The sequence below is a fragment of the Melanostigma gelatinosum genome (genome assembly GCF_949748355.1).
Source record: "Melanostigma gelatinosum genome assembly, chromosome: 12".
NCBI classification, from domain to species: domain Eukaryota; kingdom Metazoa; phylum Chordata; class Actinopteri; order Perciformes; family Zoarcidae; genus Melanostigma; species Melanostigma gelatinosum.
Window position 1 is genome coordinate 8808012 of NC_136645.1, and position 21737 is coordinate 8829748.

The window sequence follows — 21737 nt, forward strand, 5'->3', positions numbered from 1 at the left end:
TTAAAATCTATACAGGCTCCCTCCAATTTCAAACAACCTCTGAATGCAGTTATGAAGCAAACTTTGTTGTGCTTTGTGCTTTCTCTCTGTGGTTTTAAGATCAACAGAGAGAACATTTTTAAAGATGTAAGTTAATAAGTAACGCGTTGGCTAGTTTGAGATAGGATTAGTGTTGGTCAGAATATCTTCAGTTTTGTATAACATTGCACTGGTTTTAGACTATTTTGTTTTTACATTATTTGTGTAGTTTCCAACATAATGTATGATCAAAATCATTATTCATTTTTGTATTAAGAACACATGGAAATCTGTATTGTATATAAAATGATACACAAGGGGACACTATTATGAGTCTCTTCATTTTAGAAAGTTTTGAATCTTTGATTTTGGGTTTAGCAATGAAAAATGGTTTGTGTAATATTCAGAGGAGCAGAGAAAATACAATTTCAGATCTTTTTCAGCTATGAAAATGGCAAACGGGCATTAAAAATGAGTGAGAAAGACTGCCTGCATGAAGCGTCTTACCCTGCAGTCTTCACAGCACTGTCCGTGTGCGCACACGGCGTCTCCCTTGAGGGTGCATGTGGTGGCATTGCAGCATGGGTTCATACATTCCTGGGATAAGGGAAACAAAAACGAAATAGTTAACATGTGGAGCCGATCACCGCTCAGGAGATTCTCTCCCAGCTGGTTCCCTGTCAGATCAAGACTTCCAGGTCAAAGGAGTGGACTTCCTGTCCGGAGATTCCCGCCCATTCTTCTCTGACCCGGAGACCTTTGAATGAAGACATTTTTACCGAAGCACACGTGTTTTGGATTTGGGAATTCTGGAGACCTTTAGACTCAAAGAGGAGTGTGTGTAATGATGACCCATGCTGGGTTAAAATAGTGGGAAGCCATGAAGCAGAGGAGCAAACGATATAAATTGTGTTTCGCAGTTTGGAGGGTGTGTGTTAAGATCTTCAACTCTGATTTGATGTAGATAGTGGAAAACTGTGGCAGAGTCGACTATTAGGGTATATTGGACGGGGGCAGGAGTGGGATTTGAAAGCCCTTAAGAGGCAGAGATTGTAGTCACTTCAACATAATGACAAGATCAGCTGGCTGCTGGCAGAAAGCTGAGAGAGAGGATACATAAGGAGGAGTCGAAAGGGGAGTCGTGCTGTAAAAGACTTCAGGGAGGGTGTTGCAATGTTTATCTTTTATTAGATGCCAAAACACATCAGCTTTGTTTTCCGAGTAGTTTCGCACACGGCACTATCAGGCAGAACACAACCCTCACTATCAGTTATCTTCTCTCAGCGTGGCTGTTTCGCTCGTGGGGCTCTAAGGTAATGACACGATGTGTTGAGGGCTGGGAACTGGAGGCAGCTGGCTTTGGGAGGACGTCTAATGTTCGGTTGACGTGTGGGTTGGCTGTTTACCTCTTGGCCCTGACGTAAGCCTGTTGTTTGGAGAGGAGAGGAAAAGGTTGTTTCATCTCTCGGTTTAAGTGGGCCGGCAGAAAAAGAACAAGCAGGCCCTTTGAGGTAACATCGTGGAGGTTACGGAGGGGCAAGCAGGCGGGGACGGAGCGGGCAAAAGGTAAATCATACATTTGGTCTGTTGGTGGTCAAACGCAGGGACTCCCCTAACACATTATCTAAAGTTGATGAATATGTGTCATAAAAATGCCAAATGTTCGGTGGGTCCAGCTTCTCAAATGAGAGGATTTGCTGTTTTCCTCTGTCTTATATCATCATAAATTGCAATACATATTTACAGGCTTTAACTGTTGGCTGGACAAACAAGCATTTTTTTTATCTAAAGTCTAAAATTCTCCAGGAACTCCATGAGCCTCAAGAGATTTTGAGTATCGATACATTCATCATCAAATCTCCACACAGCTGCCCTGAGTGCGATCCGCTTCCCTTCCCACATGAGATTCTCACTTCCCTTGCGCTGTGTGTGAGCCAGAAACAAAGCACGTGTGGGTGGACTCATGCATCGGAGCGTGCCCAGTTCTTTGGGTGGCAAAGCCAAAGAAAGCTTATTTCAGCCTACAGACCCGAGTACATCTGTGTTTGTTTCCTTTGTCACACAGTTGGACAGTGGTTTGATTAATGGGCCTTCAACAGGGGCGGGCCATCCAGCGTGGCAGCCTGTCAAAGCACTGCTCGGAGACTGACAGAAGGTGTGATGTAAATAAAACACATACAATGGAGGCCTCGGGTGATTTGCTGAGCTTTTAGTTTTTTGTTTTTTTTATGCCTTTAAGCCCAAAACCCAACGTGAATGTCAACAGAAAGTTCAACTTGGAGTTTGTTGTGGTTTGTTGGGGGCTCTGAGGGAGCTGTTGAGACGTTCAGTGGTTCTGGATGATTGCTCACAGGACAGTTAGTGTTGTTCTCTTGAGACAATAGATTCCGTATTCAGTTAGAAAAGTCCTTTCTTCTTCAGATTGGAGTATTTATATATAGATTTGAGGAGGCGGTTTACTGTAAGTAGAAATGAGAACCTTAATAAAAAAATCAGCCTCGTTTGTTTGGGAAATTTGGGGAAAGGACCACCCATATACCTCTTCTGAATCACATTAACTACACTTCGCTGACTCTTGAGTCACCAAAGACATGATATTGATTTTCTGAACTGCTTTTGTGTTTTAACTTTTGTTTATCCGGCAAAAGCCTTTTCTGTGTTCCGCACTGTTTCACGTAGTTACACAGCGCTGCCCAGCACAACCACAGAGTAGGAGACCGATCCACTCCACTGAAGCAAGTCCAGATGACGGCCTCTGGTCTCCGTCTTACCTCCGGCTCTCCGCAGTCACACTCTTCCCCCTCCTCCACGTAGCCGTTGCCGCACTTCTGGCCACCGTAGAGCACCTTGACCTCCGGCATGTTGTCCAGACACATGCCCATGCCTTTCTCCAGACTGGCAGCGAGGTCCTTCTTACTGCACGTGCTGAACACTGTTGGGAATGGATACCTACGAGAAGAATGGCGGAACAAGGTTGAAAGGCACGAAGAGACACGAAAAGACTGCGTGACGTGCCAAAGGTCCTGTAGCGTGTGCTTTTACTGTTCAGAAACCAAAATGATCTGCAGAAAAGTGGACTCGCTCTGCTCAGCCTGAACACGGACAAGGCTTTCAGTGGAACCTTTGTTCGATGTCCTCATTCAAGAGGCCTTTTCACACTAATGTAATGGTCTACTAACATTGTACTGCATGAGGTCCAGGTCAATAGATTTCCAATCCCACTTGGTTTCTAAACAGCCTTTAAAAGTGTAGAGAACCATTTTCTGTGGCAGCCACATTGTCAGGAGGCATATCGCGGCACCACCGGGACCATTTTTAAGCAACTGGAGGGAAGAGCGTGAGGAGGGCTGTGTTGGATGTGGACGACTCGTGTGTGTGTACGTGACACAATGATAGACCGAAAACCACATCATTCCTAACACATTAATTTCACTCCCTGTTATCGCTCACCTGAAGGGCTGACTAATGTCTAATTTGGTGAGGAAAGAAATTGGATTTTGTATTGAACATTTTATGAGCTTCTACGAGTCTAGGAACCGAGGACCAAAAATAAATAGGGAGAGAGAGAGGGGGGGGGGGCGTGAAAAATAAAAAATAAATAAAATAATAAGTAGGAGAAAGAGACAGAATTATACATAGTGGGGACAGAAACAGAAGAAACGCCACTGAGGCGTGAATAAAGGGATGGAAAACTATCTATGCACAGAAAAAGGAAAGAATGAAATCATGCACCAAGCTGATGGCAGACATCTTGTTGCTTTACTAGATGTGGGGCCAGAAGGGTGCCCGGGGCCCCTAAACTATCAGAAAGAGCTGCAAAAACAACAACAAAGTACAAAAAGGCTAAAAGCAAGAAAGGGAGGAACCTAATCATTGACTGCTTAACCTAAACAACCACAAATTGAAGTAATACAACCACAAACGTAAAATGCCTTCAAAGAGCCGTGAAGCCTTCGATTGCAGTTGTTTTGTGTCTCTCTCAGTCTGGATGTCCTGCTCCTATGTGGGTGGGATGGGGGGACTTTGACACTTCTGTGTTCAGGGACCCTTTGTCTCATAATCGATCCATGACTGTAGGGCATTTGGAGTTACAAATAACAGCAATCTATTGGCGGTATTTCATATTAGAATAGTAGTAGTAGTATAATAGCGTTGTTTATTTGGCGTTCATTTCTCACACTGAATCAACAATATACCTTTTAAACCATGCCACAATCTGGTTCCCTCCTTTAAAACGCGTCTAAACTCGCTGCTGAGCTTAACCTCCTCTAATGCCCGCGTCTCTAAACATACAGGCAGCATGACACACAAGTCCCAGGACATACAGAACTACAACACAGTGCACAATAGCGACTCCACCAACCCTCTGACATCGCGCTTCATGCCAGCTAACACACAAGAGCAGCCTCACAGAAGATCTGACACAGAAAAAGCAGGCTTTAGCTCACACGGGCACAATGGGACCCAGCCGAGCTTCAAGAGGAGGAGCTATGGCTATCAGAGAAGATGGGCAGACGTGGCACAGAGTCAGCTGGTATCGGATACTTGAAAATCTTTACATCAGACGTGAATACACGTACTTACGCAGCAGTAGACTGACCGGGGGTCTTCAAACGCAACACGGCGAGTCTGCAAAGCTTAATGCTTGACGGGGCACATTTGTGAAAATTCGACATTACACAGTGGTTGTTCGTGGGACAGAGAGGGAGGTTTATATGTGGTGCTTTGTGTTCGCCTGAGGGGGATTTGACTGCTGCAACTGCATGGATATTCCACTGCGGTTAGTGAAACTATAGTGAAGCTGACTGTAGTGACTGGAGATAACGATGGAGGCATTCAACGGGAAATAAATCCGCTTTTTTTTTTGTTCAAGAGAACACAGATTTCCAGAGAACATGAAACACAGAAAAGCATCCTCTTCCAACAGCCACCCTTGGGTGAAAGCGTTGCACCCACTTCACTCAGACTGTCCACCTCTGAGTGTCTCCTGCTTTCATCTCTCATTGACCAAAAGCCAATCTACCCGTTTCTGCCTGTCCCCTTCTGCTCCCATAATCCACTTGTTAAGAGTCTTTTTTTTTTACCACCGTAACACACACACACACACACACACACACACACACAGAGAAACAGCATTGCTGCCCTCTGCGTGGAGACTCCAGCACAGAATCAAGGATAACAAAACACTGGCGTGCTTTGGGATCTGCATGAGGGGCTGGAATGTGTGCGAGGGGTAAACTAAGTCTGTTCTCAATAAAGCCGCATTAATTGTAAAGGTTGGGAGGGTTGTCAGTTGGAGACATCGTCACCGAGGAAAATCCGGTTTCTTTGCACCAAATCAGACCCACATGAAAAGTATTAACAAGATCCAATGGATACATGTCTGTTGAAAACAACACACAGTCATTGCTACGTTTACGCCTTTGCTTTGGGTGAACTCCCTTTTGCAGACGATTGAATGATTTCTCTTCTGAAACACTTTCAGCATAAACCAAAAACACACTTTATTTTCAGGGTTAACCTGTCCAAGCATGTGTTCCCTATCACAGTTATACGCCACAGCCCTCTCTTATGTTTCGCGATGTAAAATTTGAACTAAATACGCCAGTAAATGCCAAAGTTGAGTGAAGCCGACTCCCAAAAAAATGAGAAAGTAATGCGATATTACCGATTGGTCTTTGAACGAGTGAAATTACATTTTAAACCAATTCAACACAGCGAGCCATTAAGATGTGCTCTGTCATTTATATGCTTGACAATTTGTAGCAGAGGGAACCTGAAAGAGTCAAGACTCCAGTCCAATTTAAATCGAAGTTACCTTTCTTTAACTGATGTCCGATGTGACCACTGACTGTGTATGAATACAGCTTTGATAAATCAGCCGCACCGCTAACTCGCCGCCGACGTCCCTCCAGGTAACAGGTGCCCACTCCGTCCTGGTAACAGGTGCAGTGTCAGCCTCACGGGAGGCTGCAAGAATATCTTCCAATGGCTTCTAAGTCATCCACCGCCTGGTTCAGTTCTTTACGACAATGTAGCAGATACAGCCACAGGAGCTTACTGTTCCGACACTGATGAGCACAAATGTCCGGGGCTTTCAGTAGGAGGACGGAGATGACATTATAGGAACAGGAAGAGACAACAGTAAATGACTGTTCACTTGGTTTGTGATGCAGACGCTGACTGACTGTGGAATGAGCAATGCAACAGGACATCGGCTTGTTGGTGAACTGTAATATATCATAAAACTGTCAAAGCTGTTCCAACCTTGGCAGAAAATGCTGTTGTCATGTAGGACCCCATCACTCATAGTAAAAATGAAATTGGACAACATGGTTATCAGGGCCTGTAGTATTCTTTTGTATGCAGTTAAATTGTGTACCTTCAGCGAGACCACAGCTAGATTGAAACGCTGTATTTAAGGGAAATATCTCAGTCTAAATGAATTAAAAGGCTAAAAAGTCAACAACCACGATCAACTTGACACCACCAGGAAAAGGAGGTTTTTTTTTTTCGATAAACCTACAGAAAGACGCACCGTAAATCAGCATCAGTCTGCAGTAGACAAGGCTCTGTTGTATCACAGCTGAGACCACACGGCTGCTCTACTGTTCAGGAAATGAGCAGAGCATGAGAGTGTAGGTTTCCCTAGATAATATTAGCATAAAGCCCTGCACCCTCTCCAGGTGGAGTTTGCTGGGGTGGAACTAATTTGCCGGAGCACAAAAGTTCTTCTCAGTCAGCTCCTTTCTGTCTGTTGGCAATGTTTGAAAGGCAAATATGTCACGGTGTCTTACAGCCTCATACATCTGTGATACTGTCGGAGGGAAATGATTTGGTGCGGTGAGTGTTACTCACCACAAAGCATTGCATCTATAAAAAAAAAAACCCTGTTGAATTGATTGCCTGACTCAAAAAACATTTGAAAGCGAATAAAAAAAGTATTTTGAATCCAGCACTGTTTTCATCGACGTTTACTAGCGTGCAGGCTTCTTCTTCCCTCTCTTTGTTGCCGTATTGCTGCATATCTTGGCCCATTACCACCATCTACAGGTCAGTTAAACAGTGCGACACCAGTGGCAGGAATGAGTATCGCGTCACACACACAAATGTGTGATCGTGTCCACACATGATAAACAAAACAGGGACATACTTATACTGTAGTAATAGAGCTTATACATTCATAATGATGACTGGAGGCCTTCATTCTCAGATAATGGACTGTAAAAATTTCACAAAGTTAAAGATAACAACAGAGAAAAAACAACATAAAGATATCCTTTCGGTTAAACACATCTGCCTCCTTGTCTCCTTGTGCACCAGGCAGCTTCTCCCGGATCTAAATCCATACGTGCAGATGATTCCTGTCACTTTGATGTTCTCGGCAGGTGAGGCCAGCGGTTCCAGACGAGGACGAAACAGTAGACGCGTCGGTCACATGAGGGCTATGGAGGGCTTTTCTATTTGTAGGGTCTCTGGCTGACATCAAGCTGTCTCTTCTGCTCTCTAAGCTGCTCCAGAGACCGACATGCATTTAGTCCAAGCTAAGCAGGAGAGACATGTCTGACCTTTAGGTAAATGTTGGGCTGCAACACTGGCAGGAGCCTTCGCTGATTAAAAATGAGGAAGGAAAAGCAAAACACCAGCTAAATTCACTGCAAACATTTACACACCGGCGAGCTAACTAGCTCTCTCCCACTTCAGCAGAATGTCCTCAGATTATGACATTTGGTACCTCCTCACCTCACTTGCACTCTGTCATTTCGACGAGAAAATAACAAGACTCGCAAGCCATTTCATACTCTGTTGACAAAAGGAAAGATTCACCTCTTGGCCTCAAAGTCCAGCCACAGCTCCCTGCTGGGCTTCACCTTTCTTCCCGGTAACACGTACAGACACAGGAAAGTGCTTTTCAGCTCTCTGCCCACGATCACATGATGCAACTCTAAGCTCAACGTTCTAAAAGAAATCCCTACTTCCAAAATGGCCAACTTTGTTCCTCGCCCCCCCCTGTCCCTCATATTTCCCCTCATTGTTATGAAATCTCTCGTGGCCAGACTTCACGGCCTCGCGCGCCTGTCACAGACGTCCATGTGTACCTAAACAATACCTTCATTGTCCTCTTCCTCCTGTTTGTCTCTCAATCCCACCGCTATATCTCTTTGTGTTTCTCTTCCTGCTCCACCACTGAGGGAGATAAAAGACAAATAAAGCCAAGCTCGCTTCCTCGCTCCGCCTGTCCATCCAGGCATAAAGCACCTCTCATCCTCGGTGCACCCCCGCCCCTGATTGCAGCCGGCAGCGTCACTGATAATCACGTCATTTGGATGCAGCCCGTCCTCTCCTCCATTAGCAAGTCTAAGCTGGGAATATTCCAAACACACAGTCAAAGGAGCTACACCGCCTTACAACAATGTGTTTAACATTCTGAAGGCATCTCTGCTGAGGGTCAAAGGAAGATGCTAATATATTTATATATATATAAATATATATATAAATGTATTTAAATAAAGAAATCAGATCTGTGATTGGGGAAATGAGTTCTAGATTGGTTTACGAAATTATTGGTTTTGTGAACAGGAAACTGTGAATTTGGGGCGATAGTTCAGGAAATTCATTATTTGTGTCGGGGGCATGCTGAGGACTCAGGCGCAGACAGTCAGAGTAGTGAAAAAAAGGGTTTTTAAAAAGGGTTTTTAATAACTCACGAAACAAAACAGGTAATCCAAGGACGAGACAAGGGGGGAAATCTGGCAGGACATGGCAGGGCAGACAGACTGGGAAACCGGGAACAGAATGAGCAAAACGGGCAGGTAGGAAACAAAACAAACAATGATCTGGCAGTGTGTGTGTGTGTGTGAGGCAGGGTTTAACTAGAGCAGGTGAGAGTAATGAACTGATGAGGTGAGTGTGTCTGGCAGGTGCACTGAATGAACTGACTAGGGACAGGTGAAGGAAGTGAGGAGCTACAGAAAAACACACAAAACACACAAGGCAAAGCCTGATTGTGACAATTTGGGAGATAAATGGCTACGTGGAGCTTGAACTTGGGTAAAGTCATAATTTTCATCTTTTAAGCTGGAATTTGTACCATGAAAACTTCAGACTAAGAGCTCCATGGCTCACAGTTTGACTGATATCATCTACAACAACATTGTTACTCTAGAGTCTAGACAACACAGTTGATCTGACCCTGAACATCAAACGTCAAAACAAAGGAAGGAGATGTGAGATTTATGAGTTTAAAGCAGTATCAATTGATTTTTTTTTGGCCTCTTGGAAGACAACCAAAACGGTAAAGTTATGGACCGCAAAAACCAAAACAATGAGCTGAAAGACGTGACGGGTCTGTGGATTCACATGTTGTCAAAGGACTAGAGTTGAAAATGAAACGGCTGGTTAACAGAAATGCTATGAAGTGAAATGCTGAGTTAGTTGACTTGATTGTAAATCAGTGAGCTCCATTAATCACCTTCACTGAGTACAAACATACAGACTCCAGTGAGCAATGCACAGTTCAAATATTGATCATAAAATTGGGAAATATTGATGCTTGAAATCGGAGAAGATTGCCAGGCAAAATGTCAGCGTGTCCCGCTGTGTATGGATTTATCTCATTTATTATGGAGGAGCGAGTCTCAGAATGAAAGGTCACTAATGACCTTCTCTCAACTATTAATGCGTCCGCTCTCATAATTATACAGCAGACAGTGCCTAAAATAATTGACGGCGCTTCATAAACCGATTCTGTTGCGTGACCCATTTTTCATCTCTGTAGATCATGCAGTCGTTTTTCTAAACGCTCCGCATGACATCATTGAGACGTCTTTGGGCCGGCGATGAGCAAAAGCAAAGTCGTCATGTCGCGATGCAGAGTGCATATGTAAAGACTACACTGCATAAATCCAGTGGTGTAAAATATTAGAACATGAGTACAGCAGGATGAGCGCACAAGTGCCAGCGGCTTCAAAAACAAGTTTCTGACAGCCCCCCCCCCCCCCCCCCCCCGCCTGTGTTCTACTTGTACTGTGAAAGGTCATTCTAGTTTGTCTGGGACACGTCTTGTCCGGAGATAGTTACATTATTGATGTGCTTTCTGTTCTGTATTCGTGGCATTTTTAAAGGATTGAACTCACAACTCATAACTGTGGTTTTCTTCTTCTCTCTGCCGATTTATGAAAATGACTGAAGTCTACTTTTAATGTGTTTAATGTTACGTATCTGCTCATTTCTCTAACAAAGTCAGCTTGTAAGACTTTTAAGATTATTGTTAATCTAATACAAAAGAAACCGCAAATAACTATATTTACCCGTTTCTACATTTCTATACATTGAGCCTGTTGTCATCTGTCTTTCATCCACACATATTCATCAGCCGATAGTTATTTAAAACGCATAACATACATAAGACGATCTTGATCCAGATCCCTGGACGATTCGTCGATGTAGCCTCATAAATCATCAACCACCAGCACTACATGATTTAACCGCAGCGCGACCGTTAATGTGTGAGACAGATGTAAGCTTGATGCTGGTCTGTGTGTGGTGGGTGGGTCCGTGTGAGCGGTTTCTTTGATTTGTATTTTGAAAAACTCAACAGCAACTGTGTCTTTCAGCCTTTAGTCTTTGTGCCGTGGAATCGCTCCTGACCACATTCATCGGTGGCTTGCAGGATTCCTCATCAGACAAACCGGACTGGCACCGGGCCAGAAGTGAAATCTGGTGTTGCGCTCTGGGTTCGCCTTATCGGCTCGCTGTTTTACTAACAGTCACAGAATCCATCACTTGCAGAAGCGGCGTTATCTCAGCATCCCAGGCAACACGAGCAGAATGCTAGAGCAGCTGCTTTAGACTCAGGCCAAACTGTGTGTGTGTGTGTGTGTGTGTGTGTGTGTGTCTGAGCCTCCTCTCACACAACAACACAAACGATGGATGGATGAAAATGATCCAACCTGTGGAGCTGTCTTTTTTTGACTGTATAAGTAAGAAGAGACGTCCAAATTCATTAAGAAAAGTTACAATGGCAGACATTTGAATCTCTTAGCTGTGTGGAACAAGGTTTTTAAAGGGTAAATCATTGCACCCACAACAGAGACAAACAGCCTAAAGTCCTGATTTTAAACCTTTGAGCTAATGATTTTAAATAGTCCAGCAGTATAAACGCCAATATCACATTTGTCAACTAAATCGTGAAGCTCGTACTCTCAACGTGGATCCCGTTTTGTATGAATAAAGACAGAATCTCACCCCGTGGAGGGGGTCATGATGCAGCCTCCACGATCAACGGTCATCCTGCAGCCACAGCCGCGCTCTGGGGTGTCGTGGTTCATCCCAAAATTGTGTCCGAGCTCGTGAGCCAAAGTCACCGCTGCCCCCAGTGGGTTCTCGGAGTGATCCTGCAACGGGACACACCGGGACATGAGAACATGTTCGTCATCTGTAATGACAATACTAGAGGTAATTATAACTTTTACATCATCATGATTTTTGCAGGGATCTGTACCAAACAAAGGTGTTTTCTTAAGTCTGGAGAATACGACAGGACGTCTGTGCAGCACGGCACTATTTATTTTGACACGCATTTCGCCATTAACAGATATTGTGCGTCCCGAGATTTGATAATTGCAGTAGGCCATGTTGCGATTTTGTTCAAATTTAAATTAATTTTGCACCTCTAGTTACTTGAGTAAGCTTTGAGCCGAGCCATACTGAAGTGCACTGTTACTCACAAAAACAAGAGAAGAGGAAAAAAAAGAAAACTAAACTCAAAGAAGACAATTTTTAAGCAGCAGATTCCCAAAACAGTTGGGTAACCGTCCAATCTGCCACCTCATCATTATTCTATTACTCATTCTCCTCACGGGGGCCTGAATTCATCTGCCATTCCATTACCCCTGCAGACCCAATCATAGCCGCCGCTAGTAGAGACGGCGACTGCAGTCGGCTCCACAAACCGAGCTCCGTGTGACTCGCTGCTGCATTGATAAGCAAGAAAACTGCCCTTCACAAGGCAGCAGATGGAGAATGACGAGGGAGAGGTGGAAGGTTTGCAGTCAGACGGGTCGGGAGGCAGATAGAGACGGGGGAGTTTGAAGGGTGACTGAGAAAGGAAGTCAATGTAGTTCTGTATGTGTGTGTATGCCAAGGTGAGACTGGAAAAGGGACAAACGGATAAGGATGAACGACATAATTACAGTACCCCATCAACTTCCAATAGAATCGTCTCGTGATGAAGTGATCATTGTGTGTCATCAGCTACTGGTTGAATCAATTAATGTGGACAAATTGTAATTAAAAGGTTCACAAAATGAGGTGTTAAAGTGTTTAATACGCAGCAGTGGAACACAGTTAAACACACTTTACGTGTGATTTTGCAAACATTTCCCACATTGATGTCAGACACAGATTCTTATCTTTTTTTGTGACATTGACATTATTGTGACATTTTGCTTCTTCACATTCTGGCAGAGAGTTAGATCAGAAGAATGATACCGATCTCATGTACGTACGGGCACATATGAAGCTGCTGTCAGCAGCCGGTTATCTTAATCCATACACGAGCATCTGTGACTGTGAGTAGCCCCCCTGTACTTTAGACCAGAAAAGCATGTTCCAGCCTTACGACAGATACGAGCTGTATAACTGGCGGCATGTTGGTTATATGCTACACTCTCAATAACGTGCATGATTCAGCAAACCTGGTAACCTCTCTCCGACGTAGCTGCAGTATATCTTACTATTCAAATGTTTTCACCGTGAGAAACACATGCTTCCTTTGAAAACTGGGTCATAAGTCAAAGTTGAAGGCAAGTCGAGCTATTTTCTACTGTGATTACAGAGCAGCATCGTGGGGAGATGCACTTCTAACAAGAGGGATGGGAAAACTTCTTACTCTGCTCCTGTCATGTTTATCAGCGTGTGTCTCAATGTGTGTGTATGCAATTCATAGTTGAGTGCCTCCTCACAAAAATAAAACTAAAGTTACATCAGAGTCAGCAGAAATGGATGAAACTCTTAGAAGCCACATTTCTTTTGAAGCAGCTATTCAGCCGCTGTTGTGACAGTGAGCATTTTTAGAGTGTCGGTTACAAGAAACGCTCAGATAATCTTTCTGATAATTTTTCCGACCATGTGAGAAAGTAACTCCGTGCAGAATGCCGCATAATAAAACAGGGAGAAATTGTTCACTGTTACAGTTTAAACCAAACCATTCACATTTCAAGACTCATGTGAGTTTAATGGCAAAATGAGTAACATCATCTCGTTTACACTGGAGGAACATGTGGACCAGATAAAGGACTTGAGGCTGATTAACACATGGCGGTGTATGGTTTGAGAAATGGTTCATCTCATCTGTCCGCCCTCTAACTGGTTACATGGCCCTTTAATCTCGGGCCAAACCATCTGCTATCTGTAAGTAATGGGGAAGACAAACATCTGGAGATGCCATGGCCAGCAGAAAACATATCTGTTAATGGGGGGGATACACATCTGGACTTGGTGCATCGGCACTGGGCTGATATCCACTTTGTGATTTGGCATGGGTATCAAGTGCTACATCAGGCACCCGACAGGCAGCTAATTTATTATGTACAATCATTTTGTGGACCAGGGGTGACGCACAGTTGAGTGTCAAAAAAAATAATAAAATGTGGGCTCTGTGAGAGCTGGTATGAACAATTTATCACATCTAATAAAAAGGTAAATGTGATTTTGTTCAAACGATGTGGCCTTTGATTTACCTCTCGGCCCCACCGAGCCGTTTAGACAGCATGATGGAATGATGGGACGACTTCAAATGACCTTAGAAAGGGGGGTGCGCATCCCTCTGATAGTATATTTTTTTTACATATTCCTTTGTGGTATTGATGAGACCGTGAATGTTGAGGGAGTGCCAGCACAAATAATATTAGGGTTTAAAACCATGACTTCCTGCCAGCAAACAGTAAAAAAACACCTTTTGTGTCTGGATCGTGTTAGCCTGCTGAATCTGAACAATGTCTACACTGATACAATCTGGCTACATAAGGGAAGAGGAGGGTGGGTAGCAGCAAGGATGGGTTTTTTTACACTCACCATGACAATGCCTCCGGACTGCTCCACTGTGCACATGCTCATAATGGGCGCCATGCCAATGGTGGTGCCCTGGAAGTAAACCCCGCTGCAAAGGACAGACGCAGGGTGGGAAGGAGATGAAACACACCGTACGAGAAAAGAGCTCAGATCTACTATCACAGCTGTTGTGCATTTCTTTTAGCTTGTCACCCACAACGTGTTCATTGAAGCTGGTTTTCCAATAAGGTTGACACCAACGTCCTACCAGGTTCAGATGTTTGGAAATACAATATGTTTTAAAACAACCATATTATTATCTACACTTAAAAATACTACATTCTGGAAGTATCCACATGCGAGGAGAGGTTTCGTAATGCTAGCTCCACCAAAGATAAACGCATGGAAAGTTAATATTCAGAGCCATATTTTACATAAGTGGGTATTTTTGAAGGCAGCTCTATAACAGTAATAAACAAGATAATATCTTTGAGTTGTGATTGTATTATCATTTTAATCTTTTTATTGTCAGATGTTTGGTTTGATATAGAATCATGTAAGGGTGTGTATTTACTGTATATTCTGATATGGAGCCCAGGAGGAGTCGTTGTTGCAAAGATGGCAGCTACTGAAGATCCAATTAAACCAAATAAACCTCAAGGTAACGACATAGTCTCGTTAATTAATGGGGAACAATACCCATGGTATCTTCTGGGAAATGGTTTAGCACTAATGTAAATTAAAAGTGACATAGTAGCTAATGGCCCTTTAAGGGTCGGTTGTCGTGTGTACCAATAACATTACTGGGCTCAATACCCACCTTATCAGTTGAGCATTGTCATGAGGTTTCTGGGGCAGAAGTTTGACTTTCCGCCAATCGAGGAACTCGTGCAGGGTGGAGAAGGGATCCTGGGTGATGGGACATTTATCAGAGTCACTCCACACCTCCAGACCCACCAGAGCCACCCGGATGTTCAGGGCCCTGTAGAACTGTTGAGCAGGGAGTCAGTGTGGAATAGAAAAGGCGAGGGGAGCTATAGAGTTTAGGTTACGTGAATGATCAAAGACTTTCAAAATGTATTTATCCCTTCTGTGCAAAAGGGGAGAGGTTGTTTTACCTTGTCCACGTAATTGGCTATCTCTGCCAGTCTCTGTTTCACCTTTTCCACGTCCCTCCCCTGTTTCTGAAACTGGAAAAACAAAAATGTGATGAAAAAGGAGCATTTACACCCAGAAGTAGAGGCGCTGATGAGGACGTGAATGACACCGTAGTTACAGTCATTTTCAGAACTAAAAAGCATGAAAGAACACAGGACACCCACAGAGGCAATACGTTTTCCTGAGTGTTAGGCAGCTTGTCAAGCTGTGACCATCTGGATCTAGAAAAATCTCCTCGTGTTAGAGACAAATGGCAAGGCCGCAGGGAGCAGGTGTATTGGCAGATCTGACAGCCGGCAAAGCTTTTGATCCAAACTGCAGCAAAGTAAGACTTACTATTCCTACCCTACTGTGAATCCACCTGCGCTGGTGCTGGACTGCAACAACGTACTTGATCCCCTATTATCCTTTGGTTTCTTTCTTTATTTCCTTTTGTTTCCATTCAGGTCGGGGGCATTAGCAGAGGGCCGCCAGGAGAAAAACCCCACAATGAGCTCGTCAGTGCTTACGGGAGACTCTTCTGTATCCACACCGTTTTTTCCGGTTTCCTGTCCGGCCGGCTGGGGAATCGTTCAGCACTTCCTGTCAAAACGGAGCCTCTGCCACAAGACCACACTGCTTGTTGCACACTGACCTAATTCAGCAGCCCCAGTGGGATCCGCTCTACAGTTACTACAGCGTACCCTGATTTCCTTCTGCTTATAACATGAAGCGTTGCTCTGCTGTCAGTGTGTAGTTGTCTGTTGTTCAAACACTCTGTTTGGGAATGTTGCATTACCTCTCTGTTGTCTGCAACAATGATCAGCTCAACGTACTTGGTTGTCTTCTGAGCGTACCTTTTATGCTGAAGAAACAAACATAAATGCTGGATGTTAGAAATATTTTGAGATTTGTTGAAGAAAATGTTTTTCAAGGACTTTTGCCCGCTTCTTCCTCCTTAATATCTGGGTACTTTTTCAAGCACTAGAAAAAAGCAGTTTTTGTAATAAAAAAACTTAATTGGTAAGCTTTAGATGTGCTGGTAGGCCAAGTTTGTTACTTTTGGAAATAGCCAATTGACTGTTAGCTGTAGATTCATATTTAACATACAGATATGAGACATAATTGTGTAATTTAACTCTTTGCAAGAAAGTGAATAAATAGGCAAGTTTCCCTAAAAGCTACTGCTAAGCCGCCAGCATTTTTATCTCGTTTCCCAGGACATTAGACAAAGCACGGCGGGTCATACGGCCATATCCATTGATCTTTTTGCCCAAATAACCCGTCTGCTAAGGCAGAGCTAATGCTCTTCTCAAATTGCAACGCCCAGATATTACTCAGGGGTCATTAAGTGCTGCATGTTGGTACGTTCTACTTCCTGACTCAAATGGAGTTTTTAATGCTTGGGAATAGTGGCAGATGGATGCTGCACCTGCTCCATGCAAATCCTTGGCCAAACCTGCATGGTCCCTCTACTTTGGGCTCTTAGCGAAGATGAAATGTGTTAAGCTCATGGCAACACCCTCTGGGAACGTATCCAAACTGGTCTACTTGCCAGTTTGCTGATCTTTGGTCAAACGCCCATTTATTTTTCATCAAGTGAATGTTAGTCTCACCCTTCAGAAATATTTGACAATTAAATACAGCAAAACAAATCTGCTCAGCTTGATGACTATGTAGTTTTGGAGTGTGATAGCCACATATCCATAGCTCTAATACAGCTTCTGCAATAAAAAAAATATAATACAAATCTCACCCTTGTGTGGAAGGACTGAAAGGGGCTTTTGATGTGGTTTTCAGGGGCACCAGAGGACATGTTGAAGCCATGGCCGCAGGCTCCTGGGGTCATTGTGAGTTCTTCCACCCGGTAGATGGAGTGGGCACCGGTGTCATGTCCCGATACCGGCTCAATGATGAATGTCTTGTTTTCAAGTGCGATGAAGCCTCTGCAGAGACAGCAGAGCAAGTCTGAAAACAAAGCCTGAAAGCATAACCAGTCACCCAAACCCACAATTTGACTGAGTATGGCTCACTCTAATGGAATATGCTACAATTCAGGTGGCACTTTCTTTCTACAGGCCCACTTTTACTGGAGTCAAACTATAAAAGATTGTATTTTGACAACAGGGCCAAGCCACACAGAGCTTCTAAACATTGGCCTTGTGATCATTGGAGCTCCTCGTGGCTTTATGCACAAAAGCTCCATAAAATTCACAAAGTACTTCAGTGTTATAAAACATTAGCCTTCTTTATGTGCACTTTGTCGCTGAAATAATCTCATTGTTCAGATCATGAGTTGCTAAATTGTTCGTCAGCTATCGCGTTGATAAAATGGCAAACTAAACACTTTCTGTTTCCAACAATGTTTCCTTGCTGTGCAATTAAGCAGGAGATGACATTGCGGTCATTAGCAGCAGCAAGAAGCCAATTACTGCCAAAACGATATGAACTGGATGCCTCTGTGGACAAAGACAATGAGGTGTGACATTTCCTCCAATTCCTACGAGTCACACACCAACTTACTGACAGCGGGCTTAAGGGGCTAAAGAGCAATGGGCTGCTGTGCAGAGTGACTTAAGTAAATACAAACATTGCAGCGGCAAATAGCGCTTAAAGGGCAGCGTTGAGATGCTGCTTGAATACAAAATGATGGTTATGTTTCTTACCGAAGGCCTGTGCAGGTGCTGAGGGTGACATCGGAGTCCGGATGCGCCTGCACTTCCCCGTGGTAGTAGCAGTTATTCTAAAAGAGGTAGATTTTGTGTTTAAAAAGGGAAGTATGATGTTCATTTTCACATTCATACTTGTATTTTGGGTTTCTAATAGAACATCTTTCCATGATTTAATGTTTATTAAATCATGTAAAGGTATATTCTAATGAGCCAGCGACTCAAATGTATGTGACAAGCAATGAAAAAGTGAGTTTTTCAAGAGATGTCCCCTTTAAAAAAGCCTTTACATGCTGTAGCTGAAAATATTTGATGCAAAGTAAGCTTCAACCACTTGATAATATAATTGAATATGTACTATATTTTAAAAAGAGAAAACAAGAGCTGCTTGTTACTGTGTTTCCTGCTATCAGTCTCCTTACAGACAGGCCTTTTTGAAATAAATGCAAACGACACAAAAGGGAAGCAGGAGAACTGAGACGGATGGGAGGAGACAGTAGAGGGGTAATTGTTTTCCATTCATTATTCCGCCAGAGTCGTCTAGCAGGAGGAGAAGGGGACATTTAAGGCTCCTCAGACTGAAAACACAGTTGTCCGAGCACAAGGAGAGCATTGACTCTCGTTAAGAGGGAACACACACCTCCATTTACTGTCTAGAAGCACTCTGGGCCTCTTAAATCAACTGTCATTAGTCACTACGCCGACCATCTCTCATCTCAAATATTGAACTGCGGGGGGAAATACTTTGGGGTAAGATTTTTTTTTTTTTTGCAGTACAGTGCAAGTTACTGAGCCAGGTGGTGATGGAACGGAGATTCATTCCATTTAGTGTAAAAAATAGAGCAGCTACAAAGGCTCTGTGCTTAGGCTACGCTTGACCTAGATCAGTTCACCTTTTTATACAAGAACACAGGCAGGGGGAGTGATTGTCTCCCTCAGTTATGTGTCAGTGACTTTTAAAGGAGCTGAATGCATTCCAAGGGAAATATGTTGTTATAAGCTCATTCTTTTAGATTTCCTGAAGCTACACAAGGCAGAGCAGAGATGGAATACATCTCCATTAACCCCTTACAATCCGGTTATATTCCCCCTTAAGTGGCTTTAAGGTTGGAAGAATAATTAACACTTCCCGCTCCGGTTTATCTTACAGGTGTTGACTTGTGTGCTCGAGCAGACGCAGCAAAGTCATTGTATTTAGATTCTTCCGTCTTATCAGATAATTCATAAAACGGCAGAGTATATTTACCTCTTTACATCTTTCCGTTGCACCCGGATTAACACATGGATGATTGCAGTTCAGTGACAGCAGGTGGTGAAATTGTGCCGCTGCGTAAAGCTTATCTAAGACAACACAGTATGTCTATTTGACAGCCTGATGCAATGCTTGCAGCATCATTCCCACTCAAGATTAAAGGCGAGAGCGAGAGAGTGGAAAACAATGTTTGTATAACTTTGCAGGGAAATAGACCTGTCAGCCATTGCCAAATTAGTAAGCGCCAAACTGTCCTCACCACCGTTCAATTAAACACTGATTGAATTAAACTGCAAAAGATCAAAAGAGTCTGTTAAGTAAGTAAAAAAAAAAAAAAGAGAGAATACTTTTCAAAGAAACATTATCCAATGGCTGCTTTCAACCTAAGTTTAAATAAAAAATACCTCCATCATACAATACAGAACCAGTTCTGCCACAGTGGCACAGTGAGTACAGCTTCGATAAGTACTCAAAACTCAAATTGAACATCAATCTCTTCTTCATTTTCAAGAGTAGCAGGCACTCTCCTGCTTAACACGGCCAGCATGCACACGGAACAGAAAGTCAGAAGTACTCCGGAATAGATCAGCTGCTAAAAGGGGATTCCATCATGAAATCCTGATGGCAATGTTGGCTGAAAACCAGCCGGCATAAAACACAGCTTATCATGAAGTAGGCCACAGGATGGATGTGCTGGTCACCAACAGCCAGAGGCTTCCAAATGCACATGGGTGACATTATAGCTGATCAAAATAAACGATCTATTTTCAATCCGACATTAGGTTCAGCGTAGAGTATAATCTAGAATACCGATCCTCTACAAGTAAAAGAAAACATCCGTCGTCGTGATCACTTTTTAAAGGGTCACTTTTTTACAGCGTCACTGCACGTCAACTCGACCGTAAATGTCAAAAGCACTTGAGTGTCACCGTACCGTGAAGTTGTGAGCACCGGTAACTGCGCTTCCATCCTCCCGGTAATGTGTCTCAGTGTAATGGCCTGCAAAAAGACCCCTAAGAAGAGAGAGAGAGAGAAAAAAAACACATCAAACACCCAGGTATATATTCAACACTGTGAATGTGAAGTGAAAAAAGTCTGTGTTTTAAGACAACTAACAAAACTCGACCCTGAGTCGACTTTTTTTAGTGTTGCTTGTGAGGATTTGGGGGATAATGTGGATGACATGCTTAGCATTCTGAGGCCAGGAGAGACTTTTCCTGTGAATGTATGAGATGTGAATTTATTGTACGTGTCCTTGAATCCCCTGGCATTCTGAATCCCTGCTGAGGTGATTATTTCGTGCACGTGGGTTTGCGGTGCACATGAGTGTGTGTGTGTTTATGTGGACATATTTTAAACTGTGTGTCCACATGTGTGTGATGGTTCTCCTCCAAGGGCCATGAGCAGATGGACGCAGAGAGCCCCACCCCGAGCATTGGCAGAGGAGCAGCAGGAACACCAATCTCTTGCAGCTGCATAATCGCACTGACATCAGGCAGGATGAGCTCAGGTCGCATGAATGTGTGTGTGTGTGTGCGTGTGCGTGTGTAAGAAAGAGAGAGGGAGTATTAGCAGGTGAGAAGGTAACGGCAAGTGAAAAATGAAACTCTGTATGTGACATGATTCCTGTCCAAAATGTATTTTTTCTTTTTTTTAAAGCACAAGAGATGAACATAAAGCAATAAAACAAGCAGACAAAACATTTCAGAACAATGTTTCTGCAGAAAACACGAGATGCATTAAAGAAAGGGGAGGCGATGGAGAGGACTTAAAAATAACTGGGAGGCAGTGTTTGTCCAAATCACAGCGGAAATCATTCATATCCCACAGCGCTCCGATATCCCACACAGCTCGCACGGACCAAATTAGATGAGGGTGGATTAAGCCAATAATGTATGTTTTTACACACTTCAGGACCATTTAATATCTTATCTGTACATTCAAAGTTCATTTTCTATGACCCGCTTAAAAAAGGATCCATCCTCCGCAGACCGAGCCTGAGCACATTTAACTACATTAAATACTTATTATGGCTTTAATGTGCCTTATCGGGCTATTAGCGAGTTCTTAAACCGTTCTGATAAGCTGGCGGCCGGTAATCACTTTAAAGAGCCCGGTGTGTCTCATTACAAATGGATGACACATCAGAGGCTAGCGTGTGCTCAACGGAAAAATCCCCAAATAGGCATCTTCATACTTAACTCGCAAAAAGCAGTGTTTGAAAAGGGACACTGATAAACAACCACTTCATGAAAACACCAGCGTAAAACTGTGATGTTTTTGTTGTTGAAAGGAGGGCAAATTCAATATGCTCTAATACGGGATGCGTTTGCAGCAAAGACGGGATTTGTGTCATTTGAGTGCTAATTCCAACGCAAATGCTCACGTGCTGTACTTTGAGGGCACGTTTGGGAGCAGCGTGGCCAAGTGGTACTACGACACCCACTGTATTAGAGCTGCAGCTCTTACATGATGGGATCGGCCTGTAATCAACTCCTTGGCAGGAGTACACAGCTTTATGAGGCCGTGAGGGTTTGCTGTGTGTTTGAGAAGAGTTTGCTTTGCCCCGTTGGCTCTGTGATGTGGGGTTTGTGTACCTCACACAGCTG

General features: G+C 43.6%; 1 protein-coding gene across 3 annotated transcripts in view; it reads right to left on the bottom strand.

Annotated features, from left to right (window-relative positions):
• Positions 1–21737, bottom strand: part of adam12b (ADAM metallopeptidase domain 12b) — a 63481-nt gene that overhangs the window by 15088 nt on the left and 26656 nt on the right. For all 3 annotated transcript variants that reach the window (XM_079280605.1, XM_079280604.1, XM_079280606.1), the window contains exons 4-13: positions 20063–20141; positions 17874–17950; positions 16964–17153; positions 16007–16072; positions 15189–15260; positions 14891–15060; positions 14095–14179; positions 11266–11414; positions 2790–2967; positions 526–615 (exon numbers count right to left, since the gene is read on the bottom strand). In XM_079280605.1, the coding sequence (XP_079136731.1) occupies positions 526–615; positions 2790–2967; positions 11266–11414; positions 14095–14179; positions 14891–15060; positions 15189–15260; positions 16007–16072; positions 16964–17153; positions 17874–17950; positions 20063–20141 (1156 nt within the window). The remainder of the gene's footprint in view (positions 1–525; positions 616–2789; positions 2968–11265; positions 11415–14094; positions 14180–14890; positions 15061–15188; positions 15261–16006; positions 16073–16963; positions 17154–17873; positions 17951–20062; positions 20142–21737) is intronic.